Genomic DNA, 16,317 nt, shown 5'->3' on the forward strand with positions numbered 1-16,317 from the left:
CATTAAATGACATTTTCATTGATATTTCCAATATTCTGATCTAAATTGTCGTCTTTGCATCAGTTGTAAGCAGAAAATCATCATTAATGAAATGCGGGTTTGAAAGCAGTCACTTTGGAATAAATCTCTCACTTATTTGTTACTAAAATAAATGGACTTTCAAAAGTGTAACGTATTGAAAATGACTGCATGCATAACTATAGAAATGTACTACATTTATTATAGTCACTATGCATTAAAAAGAGCAAAATCACTCTAATAAACATAAAGACCATCACAGAGCCAGTGAATAAAGACATAAAGAATTTAATATTAAAAAGCATTTGTCTTATCTTCAAATATTGCAGACATCTTTTTTTGTGCAAAACAAACAAAAACAATCTCATCAACTCTTGCTAATGACACAATGGCTGAAGAACGTCGCATGGATCTAATGTATTGAAAAAATAAACACTGATGGAAAGATTAATAACAAATAATGATAAAAAAAGATACATAGTACTTACTATATTGGTTACATTCTCCACAACTGAGCTTTCAAGTTTGCATGTCTAACAAAGAACAGAATCATAAATGAAGAACTAAAACTAATGTGAGGTTTAACCTGAAGATCCGAATGAAGAACAGCTAAAAGAGGAAAAATACGACTGATTTCACATATTGTCACACAGATTATGTATTTCACACATTGTCACAGTTGGACTGCATGCATGCAGGCATTTTTCTCACAGTGTGGGTTCATTTACATCATGTCATCATCATCTCCTCCTCCGTACATGTCGGCCAGTTTCTTGAAGCGAGGGCCGTACTCTCTGAGGGAATCGTAGTCCTGGTCTCCGTCGCTGGAGGAGTACAGACGAGAGTTTTTCTGCCTCAGAACCGTCTCCTTCCAGATCGAACACCAGCAGGCAGTCGTAGGGGGGAGCAGTGAGGTCTGTATCCGCCACCTTCAGGTTCTGAATTATGAAAGGCAAAAGTTAAGAAATCTGGGGTTTGAAACTAGATGCAACACAAAGGGAAACATTTGCTCTTATTTCTCACTCACATGGTCGATAAAGTCCCTGATCTCATCTGGGTTGGTGGGCCGAGGTCGGTACTGGGGGCTGCTTTCAAGAGGAGGAGCCATGATGGTCTTGGACATGTCAGACTTGTTGGTCAGAGCAAAGTGGAGAATGCTCTGATTATAATCCTGACAGAGAGAGGGAGGATCACTGTTAGACACGTATTGGCTTATTTTCCAATCCGCAATCATCCACTTGAATTGTTAAGAAATATGGCAAGACGAAAGGTTTTCAGTTATTACTATGTTGTAAGCACAATTTATTGTGGATTTTAAACAAATGTAACATGTCATGTGTCAGTTGAATAGACGTGTCACTGTTCACCTGCTGAATGCTCTCTCCACCTCCCTCTTCATTAGAAAAAATAAGCTCATCCCTGTCATCATCTTCACTTCTTTCATCTTTTACTCCATCTTCATTTCTTCCTTTCATCTTTAAATACATCATCAAGGCAATCACTAAAAACAGGAGCACAAACAGTAAACGATGTGTTATTGGTTTCTTGTAATATGTTCATTTTAAATATTGTGACGATGTGCGAAAACATCAGCCTCTGTTCAATGTGTCTCTCTTGGTGATGGTGTTACTGAAATGAACTGACTTTTCATCAATATTGAAATTTATTGAACGGGTCTGTAATTTAACATCAAATATAAATACTATCTGTTTTATCCAGTACTTGTGATTATAATTTTCAGATCCTGCTTGCTTGCTTTTTGTTCAGCATCACTGAATCTGGTCGTTTTTTTTCTGAGTTGTTATTTTGTGTTTCATGGTTAAAATTTCTCTATCCGTCTGCAAGTAAACATTTAAAACTCACCAGTTCCCAGCAGCACCAATAAAAGAACTCCAGCAATGACCCAAGAACTGGAGCTGGCAACTTTTGCTTCTCCTCTCTTGCAGATTGGTGTTCCAGTGCAGTCGCACACTTTAGCTGTGACCGTGCTGACCTGTGACAGACCCTGGTTGTCTGAAACACTCATGGCCACTTTGTAGGTTCCTTCTGCAATCTTAGGCTTTAATCTCACGATAATGCCTGTGCCTGTAAGCAAAAAAAAAAACAAAAACAAACAGAAAACATATAATCTAAAGAACAGCGGAAAAGCAGAAACAGTGAGTTAGAAGGGACCCATCGGTTTTAGCTGAAAAAAAAAAAAAACCCAAACAAAAACTTCAATTAAAAACTGATGGATCATGTTTTAGCATATCTAAAAAACAGGATGTTAAGTGGATTGATCCGGATCCTCCTGATCTGCTGTGACTCATTATCCTGCTCCAAGTCAACCGTATTTTTCATCCAGCTGTCATTTATTTGACACTTTGTGTTATTTATGAACGGACTAAAGCAGGTCCTTCAAAACTTCTGCGTCCCCTGTCAGTGTTTCCCAACTCCGGCCCTCAAGGCCCCGAATGTTGGAGACGACTCATCGCTTTCCTCCGCCCGATTCAGCCAATTGCAGTTCAGCAAAGACCTATGAATTGAGATCGCCCTGGCTGAAGCAAGGAAACACCTAAAACCTGCAGGGTGGTGAGCCTGGAGGACCAGAGCCGGAGACTCTGCCCTCACAAACCTTCAGTGGGTCACAGAGCAGATCGATCGACATCTTAGCACTGAAGAGACGATTTATGAAAGAGGTACGTTTTTCAATTTGTTGAGATCATTTTCTGTTCTCAGGAACAACTTTGTAATCAGTATAATTAGTAATTAATATAAAAGGGTAAACATACCAGACGCGTTCATCTCAACGGTCCAGTTAGCCTTTGAAGCCTCCCGCAGGCTGACAGCATATGGAAAAGTAAACTTTGTTCCATCTTTATCCATTACATTCAGTACATGAGGAATTGGTTTCTTGTTACACATCTGGGGAGGGGGGGAAATGGATTTGAAACCCTGGTGAATATGAATGTGCTACAGCACATATGTAAGCAGGCATGAGCCGACAGCAGGCTTTTTTCCAGGCCGAGTACAAAGTACTACTGCTTCAGTTCAGGTACTTAAAGATTCTAAGAACCACTGCAGAGTAGTTAATAAGTTTGTACTTATACTGTACATCACAACAAACATTGAAAAACACAAACAAAACTACTGCGTGGCATACAAAATAATAAGTAAAAAAATGAGGAAATAAATAACGAAATTAAATTTATTTTAGTATCTGCCATGTTTATCTTCAAATATCTTTATTTTGACCTCGTCCTGCCACCTAATTTCTCTTTTCTTCTTTGTATTTCTTTTCTTGTTGGTCTGTTACCAACACCTGGTATCTGGTTTGTTCAAACCCAACTCAAGAGGAAACACCCAGAACAAAAGTGGCATTGGTTCTGAGTAACTACTTGTTGTCAATCACATGAGTACATGACGCTGGTGTTGATCATTGTTTTAGTTTGAAAATTCAGTAGAGATTAGAAGAAACATAAAATAAAAGTCATTTTAAGTACTTTAAGAATAAACAAAGATTTCCACTTGATTTTATCTGCCTGGAAAATATGCAGCCAACGAAACCCCCTAACCCTGCTGACATACCTCAAATTCACGCTCAACAATGCTGGGGGCGTTATCGTTCACATCTTCAAGCTTGATAATCAAAGTTCCGGTTCCGGTAGCTGGGTTCTGATCTGGTGAGATGACGGACGTGGGTCAGGAAATCGTGAGCAATCACACAGATGGCTTCGACAATCTACTGAGACTCTTGTGACAAGGTTAGGAAATCTAAAACTGCAATACTTGTGATTCTTCCAGAGAGAAGTCCCACAAAGCAAAGGAAAAGGCTTCCTAAGACTACAGACGTGGAGGACCCTTAACTTCTGAGGTTGTACATTTGATTTCAGCTCACAGACGACCATCTAAATGAAGCTATTCAATTAGGATTGACTTCACATTTGATTCCAAAATGTAGCTGCTGCTGTACAAATCAATGAATCCTCACACCTACCATCATCATATGCACCAATCAGGACTGTGTATTTCTCCTCTTTGATAAATAGAGATTCTCTGTCCATGTCTTTTCTCACTTTTATCACACCAGTGTCCCTCTCAACGTGAAGCCAGCCAGCTGGGTCTTTGAGTATTTTATACCTGAACATCAAGCACAAAAATGAATGTAAATAACACAAAGCAGGACTTTGCAAGCTGTGTGATCAAGAAAAGAAATTACTTATCTACAACATAAATGTAAAATATGCATGCTGTGACTCTTCATGGTGGAGGATTTTCAGGTTCCTTACATGACTTTCTGTTTGCGTCCAATGTCTGGATCAGAAGCTGTGTACCGCACCACAGTGCTGTTCACAGCAAGATCCTCAGGTTTAGAAACCCGTTCCTCTTTTGGAGCAAAGATGGGAGGTTCATTGACATCCTCCACAGTCACCACCACTGTAGCAGTGGAAGTGATCAATGAAACAGCGAAAGGTTCCTCATTCACCACGGTGACCAGCAGAGTGTGCTTACTGACTCTCTCAAAGTCCAGACCCTAAAACCACATGGTTTAGAGGAAGAAAGGTTCAGTATTAACTCAGGCATGAACAGCTCAGGCTGAACTTCAGGGTCACTGAATTTTGCTTAAAAACAAAATACTTTGAAAAAACTACATTTGGTCCAACAATGTTCCTGTTCCTGTTCCTTAGCAGTAGTGATGATTCCTTCTTGTTTGTTTGTTCCTGTTTCCACAGTAAACAGATTTTCTTTATTTCCATCAATGATCTTGAACTTTGCATTCCAGGCTGGGCTTTGAGGCTCATCACCGTCTGTCACCAACATCTTAACAACTAGAGCGTCTACTTTATTCTCTTCAACTGTGGCCGTGTACTGAGAGGAGACAAGACATTTTTAAGGTTGCTCACCACAACGAATTCCAAATTGTTTTACACATTTGCATATATACATAGTTATCTACACAACACATCCTTTAACCCTTTAACCCTTTAACCCTTGCAGATTCTTGACTAAAATGAGACATTCTGCTATACTGCTTTTTCTTTTAATTCTCAGCATCTCGGTCAGATTAAAAGTTAATTCTATGAAACTTGGTCAAGACTTTTTAAATTTTCTTTTAAAAAATAATTGTCCCTTTGATTATAAGGTATGCAGAACATAAGATAAGCACTTTGTGTACATTTAAAACCTCCTGTCCCATTTTGATCCCATTGACTGCTATTATAACCACATATTTTCAGTGGACATTTTCAATGAAAACCAAACTAATCCAAGATTCGGTCTTCAAAATACAAGAAAAACTTGTTTTGTGCGTGATGACCTCCCTAATATTAACTTGACCTCGCTCATTTACTTGATCAACTTTCAGAAGGGAAAATGGTTCTATAACTTTCCAAAATGCACAGCAATAAAGATATTGAACACCAAACAAATAGTCCTGGTGAGATGGAAATGATGCAAAGGAGACGATTTTACCAGAATACAAGTCTGAGGATAATGAGGATGAAGTGTGAAGTAAATATGAGCAGAAGTCAAAATTCATCTGAGGGGCAGGATTTGCAGCCTGGCAATGGAGGACTTTGCAGCTGAGAGGAGGAAGAAGCAATGGATGATGGGAAATCTCCATGGAGATAAAACATTTTTCTCCTCATATTTTCACTCCAGGATTTCTCTCTTGCCAGAATCTGCAGGCCTTTGACAATATTCATCTCTCTTTACAGACGTATTGCAGCTAATCCTGCAAGATTAGCCTACAGGGGAGGCCATCAGTAAATATATGGAATGATTTGGTGATGTTAAAAATACTGCATATTTTGTTTTTTTACCTTGAGAAAAAGTATGTTTGTTTTTTTTTTTTTTTGACAAATATGTACCATTTTGCATCACAAATGTGAAGAGCGTCCATTTGAATTCTTATTACTCCAAAATTTAATAATGCATGAACATCAATTAATTATTGACCTGGTCAAGGCTAGAACATCCACATGAAAAGGATTCAACTTCGCTGTTAATTTTTGAAAAATATTGAACATGCTGGGCTGTTCTACTTCAAAAATAAGATGTTTTTTTGGACAAAACAGAAAATATTTTAAAAATATGAAAAGATTTAAATCTGTAAGGTAGTTTGCTTTATTTACAAAAAGTTAACATTTTAAGTGCCACTAATTTATAAGCAGAGACTTTCATTCAAAGCCATCCGTTAACAAATAAACAAAAGGTTTTAGTAAAAGCAGTTTTACTCACAGAGGCCTCCGTAAAGACTGGAGCGTGATCGTTGCTGTCCATCACTTTGATAAACACTTTGGTAAATCCAGTCAAACCTTCTCCTTTCATGTCAGCTACCTGAACATCCAGTGTGTACAGAGAATTTTCTGTTGAATGAAATGAAATGTTGACTTTAGTTAAACAAGATACTTTTAGTTGTCACTGAAGTGTAGAAAATTAGCTTCCTAAAATACTCAACACTATTTCAATCCTCTTATCACTTGCAGAGCTTTTAAGAAAAACTTAGCATAGAAAGTATTTAGGTTCCAACAAACAACTCATTCTGAGAAACGTCTCTGCTTAAAGCAGAGAACATAGAATCTGATACAGGACACTGCAGGAGAGGTGTGGAAATGATGGACAATACTATTGCCCAACTAATAATTAATAATTCAAATGAAGAACTAACTTATAAAGACTGCTGTTGACATACTTAAAAAAAAAAGACTTGTCTTTTCATGTCAACCTCAGTTAATTATAAGATAAATATCATCATGATAAGTCACAATATTTAAGAATAATATTGTAACTTTTTGTTTCTTGGGATTTTTTATTCTTGGGAATTATTGAATGATCTGTTTTTAAATGCCTGACAAGACTGAATTGTGAAATGATCCAGTTAGAGCATGATTTAGTTAAACCAATAGAAATCACCATTTTACTCAAGCATTTTGCCCATTTACTTACTATTTTTTCTCTATATTACTCAAGCATGCATATGATTAAATGTCAATAGCATATGTATAAATTTATTTGTTACTGTAATTCAGAGCAGGATTACTGGCAGCTTTGTGTTTGAGTGATTTTATTGCAAGGTGCAAATGGAACAGAGTGGGTTTCCTCTCTGCTCTGCTGCTGTTAGATCGACAACCTGAAAATGTTTCTGAGTGGGAGGAGAGCACAGCAGCTCTCACTGCACTTTTATTTCTTTAAATCAATCAAAACGGTATCATTAGAACTATGAGAAATTAATAGTATTGTCTTAATAAAACAGAGGAGACTCAGTCTATATCCATTTATCTTTATTGTTGTGTTATATCTGTGATAACCATAGAGAGAAGTTGCATGTCTCAGAATACAAGGACTGTACCAACTCAGGTAAATCATGGGGGTAAATACACCACATTAATCTTAATTTGAAGTTTCAAACATCAAAGAGATTTGACTGAAACAGCAATTTGACAATAACTTCTGCTTTTGAAACTCTACATCATTTTTCCAAATCCGTGCGTTTCATTAGAAAATACACGCCAACTGAAGCCTAATTCTGATTTTAGTCAAATGGGCCAAAACTGTTATCACCTCTCGGTCCAGTCCAGCTTGGTTGAGGATGATGAGTCCAGTTATTGGGTTGATGTTAAACATGTTGGGACTGGGCTCCTCTGGAGTCTGACTCATTATACGGTACCTGATATCAGAGTTGTCAGTATTTGGCTGATCAGCATCTGTGGCCAAAACCTTAATCACCTCAAAACCTAATCAAGAGAAAACGATGAACAACAGTGAGAGCAGCAGCTATTAAGACTTCGGCAAGATCTACTAAGAAACACCAACTTGATTTTAAAACATGTAGTACTGTAATTATTTTTTTAAAGGCTCTTGTGGCCTTGATAGTGGGGAAGACATTCGACAAAGGTCACCAGGCCAGGAATTGAACCTGCGACAACTGAGTTGAGAACGAAGGTCTTCATATGTGTGTTGTGCTTAACCAGCGTCGTAATGACTTTTAAAAGCAGACACTTTGATTTCCGATTCGAGAGTTATCGTGATGACCCACTGTGAACAGGCTTCCAAGAAAACCAAAGAATATGAAATCTTATCCCCATTAAAACGACAAAAGCAGCAGATGAAACCACCAATACTGCAATGGAGAAGATGCTAATCATGTACTTGACACTTCAACAGAAAAAAGAGTCTGAAACTGTGTCCATTGGCAATTGTGTAATTTCATCTGGCACTGCTGAAAGCGTCACAGAAAAAATGAAACGTCACTGTCCTGTGCACACAGTGGGATTGCTGCTGTGTGCAGCTGTGTGTTGCCTCCACAGCTGCGCGTCAAGTTGGTTTTGTCACTGCTGTGACATTCACAGATGGACAGTCTGTCAGCTAAACGGACAGCTAGACTTTTTTCTGCTGTCCTTCGAAACAACGATCAGTGAAAAAATCTAGCTCAATCTCTGGTTAAGACCGAAGTAGAAGTACAAAATTGTGCAAAAGTTTTTTTTTCATAATAGCTCCCTTTACATACACCAATTATACATAGTTTAAAAATTGTTCAAAGGATTCTGCCAAAAGTTCAAAGCAAACTAACAATTTTGTTTCCATAAAGTAGAACATTTTCTTTTTGCATGCTCATTATCTGAATCCTGGAACTTTACCTTTTTTCGCGGTCTCTGGAACTTCTCCATTATAGGTAGATTGATTGAAAACAGGTTTTTGGTCATTCTGGTCAATTACATTGATTACAATATCCGTAGGAGCCTCTGCATTTGTACCAGCCTGTGTCTTGGCAAGAGCTTGAAGCTGTAAAAAATGATCATTTCAACATATGAACACAATATGACCACTTTAGTTTTATGGTGCATATAAGGTATATTTCATTTTTCCATTTTATAAACTTTTTTCCAATATATTTAATCACAGATGGCAAACAATTTGAGTATTTTTGTAGACTTGAGAATTATTTCAGAAAATGAGTCTTAATCAGTCTTAACAAGAATCCAGAGAACCCTCTACTGGTTTATAAATGAGGAATTATTTATTCTTATTAGTTTATATATTTCACTCAACCCAGAACAGAAATCAAACCAGAGCAAACTGGGAATTAGAACAAACTTAAAGAAACCCCTAACTCATTACCTTAGATCAGTGGTTCCCATGCAGTACCATTGCAGGGAGGGGCATGGCTGAATGGAAAAAACCCCAAAAACTTACATAAAAGTGTTTCACCGTAAAGATGGTTTGTTGTTTTGTTACTTCGAAGTGTGAAATAAACTTTAGAGGAGTTTGAAACAAATATGTGTAAAGGTTTATGTCTGGTTGAAGGATGTGTGTGCCCAGTAAATCCCTATGAATTCACTGTAATCCATAGGGGGGGACAAAAACTCTTTGGGAACCACTGCCTTAGATCAACATTTAGTACCATGTACTTTACAGAATAAACACAGAGAACCAACATTTAGTTTTATGCCTCACTGATCTTACCAAACATGGAAAACCACCATCTAATTTATACTATTTTGTTTTTCTTTGTGGTCTTTCTATTCTTTTGTTTGTATTTCTTTCTAACTCATGTAAAGAACTTTGAACTGTCTTATTGCTGAAAATGAGCTGTAGAAATAAAATGACCTTACCTTAACTAGCCTCTTTAACAAACAGCAAATAGAAAAGTGTCAGGATTAAAGATCTAACACAAAACACTGACCCTGTACTTGTCCTGTTTCTCTGTCCAGTCCTTGTGTGACATACAGATGACCAGTGTCTCTATCCATGGTGAAAAGACCAACAGGAGGCTGATCAGCTCCAGGACCAGTGATGCTGTAAATGATCTTCTTCACTTTATCTTCATCAGAGCGAATCTGGACAACAGAGACCAAGGTTATATTCAAATACCATTAAACAAAACACACACAAAAATAGAGGAATACATCTTAAAATACAAGGTATAACTGAAAGAGGAAAGAAAATTACACTGAATGCCATTTTTCCATATCATTCACTCATACACAAATAAATAAAATAAAATAAATAAAACTACACCTCTATGCATTTTAATTTCTCCCACCTGAGCAAGAGAATAGGGATATGGTCCTCTGCTATTCTCAGCAAAACTAATGGGAGGGATAGACCAGGCTCTCTTTATCCTCTTCAGTCCTGGATTCGATTCTGGGAAATACAGAATGGGAACCTGTGGAAACAAATACAATTTAATCAGTAAACTACTAAAACTAAATGGCTTCCAGAAATACAAATGCATCCCGATTTCAAATTTAACACAATAAAGTTTCTTATGAAGCTCTTAATATAAATCTTCTCTGGGCCAGAAGTTCAAATGAACCAGTCATGAAAAGAAATGTGGGACTTGAAGACAGTACAAAAAAAAAAAAGCATGGAAGGAGAAAATGTTAAATATAGCCACAAAGTGGCAGTGTTTCACAAAAAACATCTCTGCTTTAAAAAGCATTTGTTCAACACAACACAGCTCCTTGGTAGTGTGAGGTTTGTACAAGTACAGTCCCACAAAAAGTATTCACTTCTATTTAGCAGTGAAGCGCTGTGTCAGTCTATTGTAATCTCTGTTTTTATTATGGTTCAGTTTAAACAAAAACTCAGCAGACTTAGTGGACTTAGTATCCCTGCATGAAATTTCCATATTTTAACATTGTCACAAAAAGAGAAATCCGTCCCATAAACTCGACCAACCAAAACATTTTCTGTGACTGTAGTTAAAAACTCAACAGACACAAAATGGAAGAGCTACTAAAGTCACATTAGCAGTATTTAATGAAATCTCCCGTTGCAGTGCAGCGGATTTAACTCATGTAGGGCCGGTCCAAGGCTGCATGAGGCCTTGAGCAGAATATGTCTTGGGGGGCCTGTGTGGATCACTTTCAATCAGACTTTAACATCTGGAGGCAGCAAATTTACTCCATTCTTCCTTTGAAACTGTTCACACTCTGTCAGGTTGGTGGGGATTGGCTGTGAACAGCCATTTTGAAGCACAGCCAAAAATTCTCTCTATATATTTGATAATGTATGTAGAAGTCACTTTTATATGGACAACAAGAAAAATGAAAAAAATAAATTGTCTTGCAATATAACCTTCTGGAGGTCGCGGTAGGTCACGATTTACCGGTGACATGAGCTGCAGTGCAATGTGCACCCAAACCTCCAAAGCTCCCGTGGGAGATAAGTCAGCAAAACAATGTCAAAAAAGGATTTATCCTTCAGAGAGCGAGAAGAGAAAGAGGAAGAATATTAGAATAGATAAAGGTTTGTTTTCATGTGTCTTGGTAATGTAATGCTAATAGAAACAGCTTGATAGCAACATGAACGGTCCAGTTCAACAGGGCTAGTCCAGTTCTAGCATCTTTGTATTTGTGTGAAACTGAGCTTTAACTTCTAAGTGTTGGCCCGAAATATTTCAGTTTTTTTCCTTCAAAACGATGTGTTGGATAACATTTGATGACAATAATTAAAACGTATAAATATTTGACATTGTCTAGCGAAAGGTGCAGTTGGTGATATATTCATTTTCTGCTGAGCAAGATAATTTATGTAGCTAAAAAACACATTATTTTTACATCAACTTCTAAGTTATATGAAACTTCTATTAAAACAAATTGTCCTAACAATTATTTTTTAGGTGAAAACGCTCCGTAATGACAATTGATGCGTTCAGACTTAGCTGAGATAAAGCGATGGATGAAGAACCACTAGGTTATGTTCAAGCTTTGAGCTGGGAACTATGAACATGAATTGTTTCACTTTAACCTGAGGGAACTGAATTACTTTAGGAATCTCCACGCCTACCTTTATGTGACCGGTGGAACTTATTTCATTGTGATCGAGTGACTCGTCGTTCCTGTGGTGAATCCGTCGGTACAAAACCATGACAGGAAGACTCAGATTCTGACCTCGTGCATTCAGGGAGTGGACAGAGAAGCTTTGGTTCCCCTCCTGAAGAACGACCCGTCTCTTCACCTGGATCAGGCCAAGAACCACAGTCATTAACTCAGTGTCCAGGAACCCAGCCGAGACGAGTTCATGGGACTCTTGATTAGGACAACTTTTCTACCAGTCTGGGTTCCCAAACTAACTCTATGGAAACAATTCAAAATATTTCAAAATGAAACACTGTTTTTACACCTTATATTAACCCCTCAGTGTTACTAAAGGAACCAGGGCACACCGCCGGTCTACTGAGGCAAAGGTATGGGACTGATTAGACCAACTAAAGACTCTTGGGACTCTTGAGATGGAATGATGGAGGTAGGATCAAAATTCTTCATACTTAACACAGAGATAGATGTGAGTATAATCTTGATTAAAGCTGCATCCTGTAATGTTTATGGAAATATCCATCCATCCATCCATCCATCCATCCATCCATCCATCCCATCCATCCATCCATCCATCCATCCATCCATCCATCCATCCATCCATCCATCCATCCATCCATCCATCCATCCATCCATCCATCCATCCATCCATCCATCCATCCATCCATCCATCCAAAAACAACCAATCAGAGTGAGCGGCAGGCCTTTGCACTGTCAGAAAAAAACCTCATCTAAGCTACTAAATGTGCTTAAATGAGCGGCGGAAAACCTTTTATCCACCATCATCAATGTCCAACTAGCATGAATATTCACTACAGTCAGTCTCTGACAGCTGCAGTGTTGCAGAGGGCAAAGGGAAGAGCGAGGGATGGGAAGGGAGGTCAGAGCAGCACTATGAGTGACTGTGATTGACAGCACTAAACTCTGCCTCCTGGCTCTGATTGGTTGCTTCTGAATAGCACTGGGAGCACTGGGAGCAGGCGGAGAAAAACAGAGAAGTGATACCAAGCTGTCACAAAATACAGGCTTACATACTGCAGCTTTAACATGCTTTTTCTAAAATATTTGATTGTTGCAATAACAAAAACATATCTGGAACATATTTTCTCTTTAGGGACATCCCTGTGTCATTTGAGAAACTATGTTATGAAATCAAAGTTATGCTTAGAGTTTGAATATTTTTGAGCATGGTCAAACTAATGACATGGTTTCCACAACTAATGAGTAAAAGTTATATTTTATAACAAAATGCTGAATATATTCAAATAGTAGAAAGCTAAGAATGACACACTAATAATAATTAACGTTGCCTGGACACAAAATTATCCTGGCAATTAAACATATTGTAAGTTTTATATTGTACAAGTTATTTTTTTAATCGAAATACACCAGGAGTGCTCAATTAACACAGATTATAATCCAGTTATTTGAAGGCTTCTAGATGATTATATATTGTCTGGGTTCGGCCCGTTTGTACTCACCATTAAAATCCCATCTGGCCGGACCAGGAAACGGTTGTCATCAGAGCTGAAAGGGAATCTGGTGCGACCTGTGCAGTCAGTGAAGCCAACTGGAAATCAACAAAATAACAAAATGTTAAGTATGTACATTAGAAACTGCTACTGGGAACTGGAAATGATTATATCAGAATTAAAATAAAAATAAATGATCATAGTATTAATTGATAAAGGGATTCAAATACACATCGATGTTGAGTTAATGCTGGTATTTGTGACATAATCAGGTTTCTGAAAACCTTCCAGCAATTCACTAAATTAAAATGAGCTCCTTCTTCTTTTGATTTCCAATTTTGACTTCCAATGATTCACTTCATGCTCTCTTTTTAAAACTTGTTCAACCAGTACACACCACAGAAACTCAACATCTGAAATAAGGATCATGCGCGTGGAAACGTACAGAAGAGTCTGAGACAACAATGTGCCGGAACAGGAATGATGAAAGGATTTCCAGCTAAAGGAGCTCTGGAAGAAGCTCTCACTTCTTCTACACCAACCAGAAAGACAACAGCAGTCTGTCTGCTTTATCATTTCAACGCATGACCATTTCAATAAAGAGATTGCGAAATGCTTTCCATCATAAACAAACTCTACCACACCAAGTACAGTAGAGTGCATGTCTGTTCATTTTGGAGAAAAAGTGTAAGCAAAAAAATAATTGGCTAAGTGATAATTCAAGAAATAACTGTCTAGTGGTTGTTAGTACATATGGAGAGCTTATATGGAGATTCTGTCATGTTCCGTGTTTCTCTGTGTTTATATTTAGAGATTTCTGCGTCCTCGTCTCCTCGTTGTCCTGTCTTCCCCTTGATTACTCTCTGTGTATTTAATCCCCTGTGTCCTTTGTTTCTCTTCAGATCCTCGTCTCATTTTTGGCATGTGTTGTTCTGTCCACTAGTGCTACCGGTACTGAGCCCTGGCTTCCGCTCAACCGTGCTGCCTGGCTGTGGACCTACTGCGGTTTGTGTTTTTGGACTTGTCACCATTAAACCACCATTTCCACCTATCCTGGGTCTCATGGCGTCAGCCTCACCACCATTTCATGACACATTCTCAGATGCTTGTTGCTTGGGGCTACCGCAGCTGACATCTTTAAAGGAAAAACCTGAAAATCAGGTTTGGGGACATGCTTCACCCTGACGGAGGAAGCATTAAAGCCTCAGCAGTGCAAAGTAACACCTGAGAACGTGAGATTGACGGATTTCCTAATGATTGCCTGCTTATAATTCAGGCTAATCCAGAGAAAAGTTCATAGGAAATCAACTTTGAGACCATTTTGAGAATGTGAGCATGAAAGAGTGACTTGATGAGACGTTCTCACCTTTGCCCAGTATTGTGCCGTGTCTCAGGTGCTTTTTGGTCACATTCAAGATCAACAACTTGGACTCAAAACCAGGTACACATGATGACTCCTCTGCAGAACCGACTGCTGAGACCTGAACGAGAAGAAGGAAACACTGTCAAGCTGTTTGTTGCTGTGGAACCTCATTCATTGAAACCTGAACATATTTGGCAGTGAATGGAATAATGTTAAATCAAAAACAGTTTTGAAATTGTCTTTAGAAAATATTTAAACAGTAAGAAGAAAATATAGAAACTGCTGTTTTGGCAGGAAGAAATGTTTTGTTCAGAACATTTATTAAAACGTAAAAGGACAAGTACTAATGTCAGACCAGAACCTTTAAATGAGTCAAAAGGAAATGACTCCCTTATCTGATAACTGAGTTCATTTGAAATAAACAAGTTCCTTTCATTTTAGAAGCATTATATAACCCTTCTATCATACAGTTGAAAAGATTTTATCAACGGATATATTATCCAACAACGCAGTGAGTTTACTGAACTTCTATTGAAAATCATCTTACCATGAACTTCCTTTGAAGCTGCTAGTTCACAGCAAACCATGTGTGATGAATTTGTAATACGTTATTTTAAATGAAATTACAACAAATAGATGTTTTTACAACATAATTTACTATTGCAAGGACATAAAGAAAGAAAATATTAAAGCATACTTGAAAAAAATCCAACCGTTCTAACGAGTAAAAGAGAGAAAAAATGGCTGAAAAAGATTTACATTTTATTAAACAAAAATTTGTTTAATAAACAACGGATATTACTTAGGATGAGATGAGAAGAGGAAGTCTTACCTGAAATAAAGTGATCGCAACGCTCCATATAATGAGCCACTTGGTTCCCATTTGTGTGAAAAACCGTCGGTCAAAACTTCAGAAATAAAAAGGAGGGAAGAAAACAAAAATAAATCAATAAATAAATGTGTAGATCTTATCTGTAAACGTGATATGTGGAGCCTCTCTCTGGTACGTTTTCTGAAGAAGTGTCAGTGTATGGATGAGCTGCTCTGGGTGGTTTCAGTGTCTATCATATTACAGGTGAACTTGTTCCGGATTCTTTTTATGGCCACGGAAACAGAGCAAACCTGAAGTGTCAGGTATTTGTAGGTATTTAATGCGTTAGTAAGAAAACAAATCATACACCTACCCACAGGTAAGTACACACATTCCCGCAAGTTCACGCCTACCTACACACACACACACACGCACGCACACACACACACACATCCTTTAAAGCACCTAATAAAGAGGAAGTGGTAAAACATCATGTGGTAAAAATTGTTAAGTAAAGTAGCTCAGCTTTTGCTTATAGCTCTGGTTTCCATGTCTGCTTCAAACGTTAAAATAGATTTTGAGCCAGTTTTATTTTGTCTGTCAAATCTGTTTTCAAAGTGATGGGAAATAATTTTCATACACACACCAACCAAAACCAAAAGAGAGCTATGCAGAAACACTTATTTGAATATTTTCCGGCCACAGTTTTATTTTCACTTTGCAATCTACTCTCAGAATGATGATTCATATCATCAGATAATCTAATCCAACAAATAACCTGAAAGCTCTCACATGTGGCAACCTGGCAAAGCAGGAAGTTCAGGGGCTCTGGGTGGCTCAGTCAGTGGAAAG

General features: G+C 37.8%; 1 protein-coding gene across 1 annotated transcript; it reads right to left on the reverse strand.

Annotated features, from left to right (window-relative positions):
* Positions 1–289: 289 nt before the first annotated feature.
* LOC129356875 (B-cadherin-like) lies at positions 290–15,706 on the reverse strand. Its single transcript, XM_055026414.1, is given in 21 exon segments — positions 290–851; positions 853–956; positions 1,046–1,189; positions 1,386–1,519; positions 1,882–2,103; positions 2,790–2,922; positions 3,586–3,677; positions 3,995–4,137; positions 4,287–4,533; positions 4,683–4,866; positions 6,238–6,365; position 7,463; positions 7,561–7,733; positions 8,637–8,781; positions 9,401–9,406; positions 9,690–9,836; positions 10,043–10,165; positions 11,791–11,961; positions 13,301–13,389; positions 14,658–14,772; positions 15,487–15,706. Coding segments are annotated over 21 exon segments (2,661 nt in total). The 5' UTR covers positions 15,538–15,706; the 3' UTR covers positions 290–742.
* Positions 15,707–16,317: the final 611 nt, after the last annotated feature.

The sequence above is a fragment of the Poeciliopsis prolifica genome, unplaced genomic scaffold (genome assembly GCF_027474105.1).
Source record: "Poeciliopsis prolifica strain line A6 unplaced genomic scaffold, Auburn_PproV2 SCAFFOLD203, whole genome shotgun sequence".
Taxonomy (NCBI): Eukaryota; Metazoa; Chordata; class Actinopteri; order Cyprinodontiformes; family Poeciliidae; genus Poeciliopsis; species Poeciliopsis prolifica.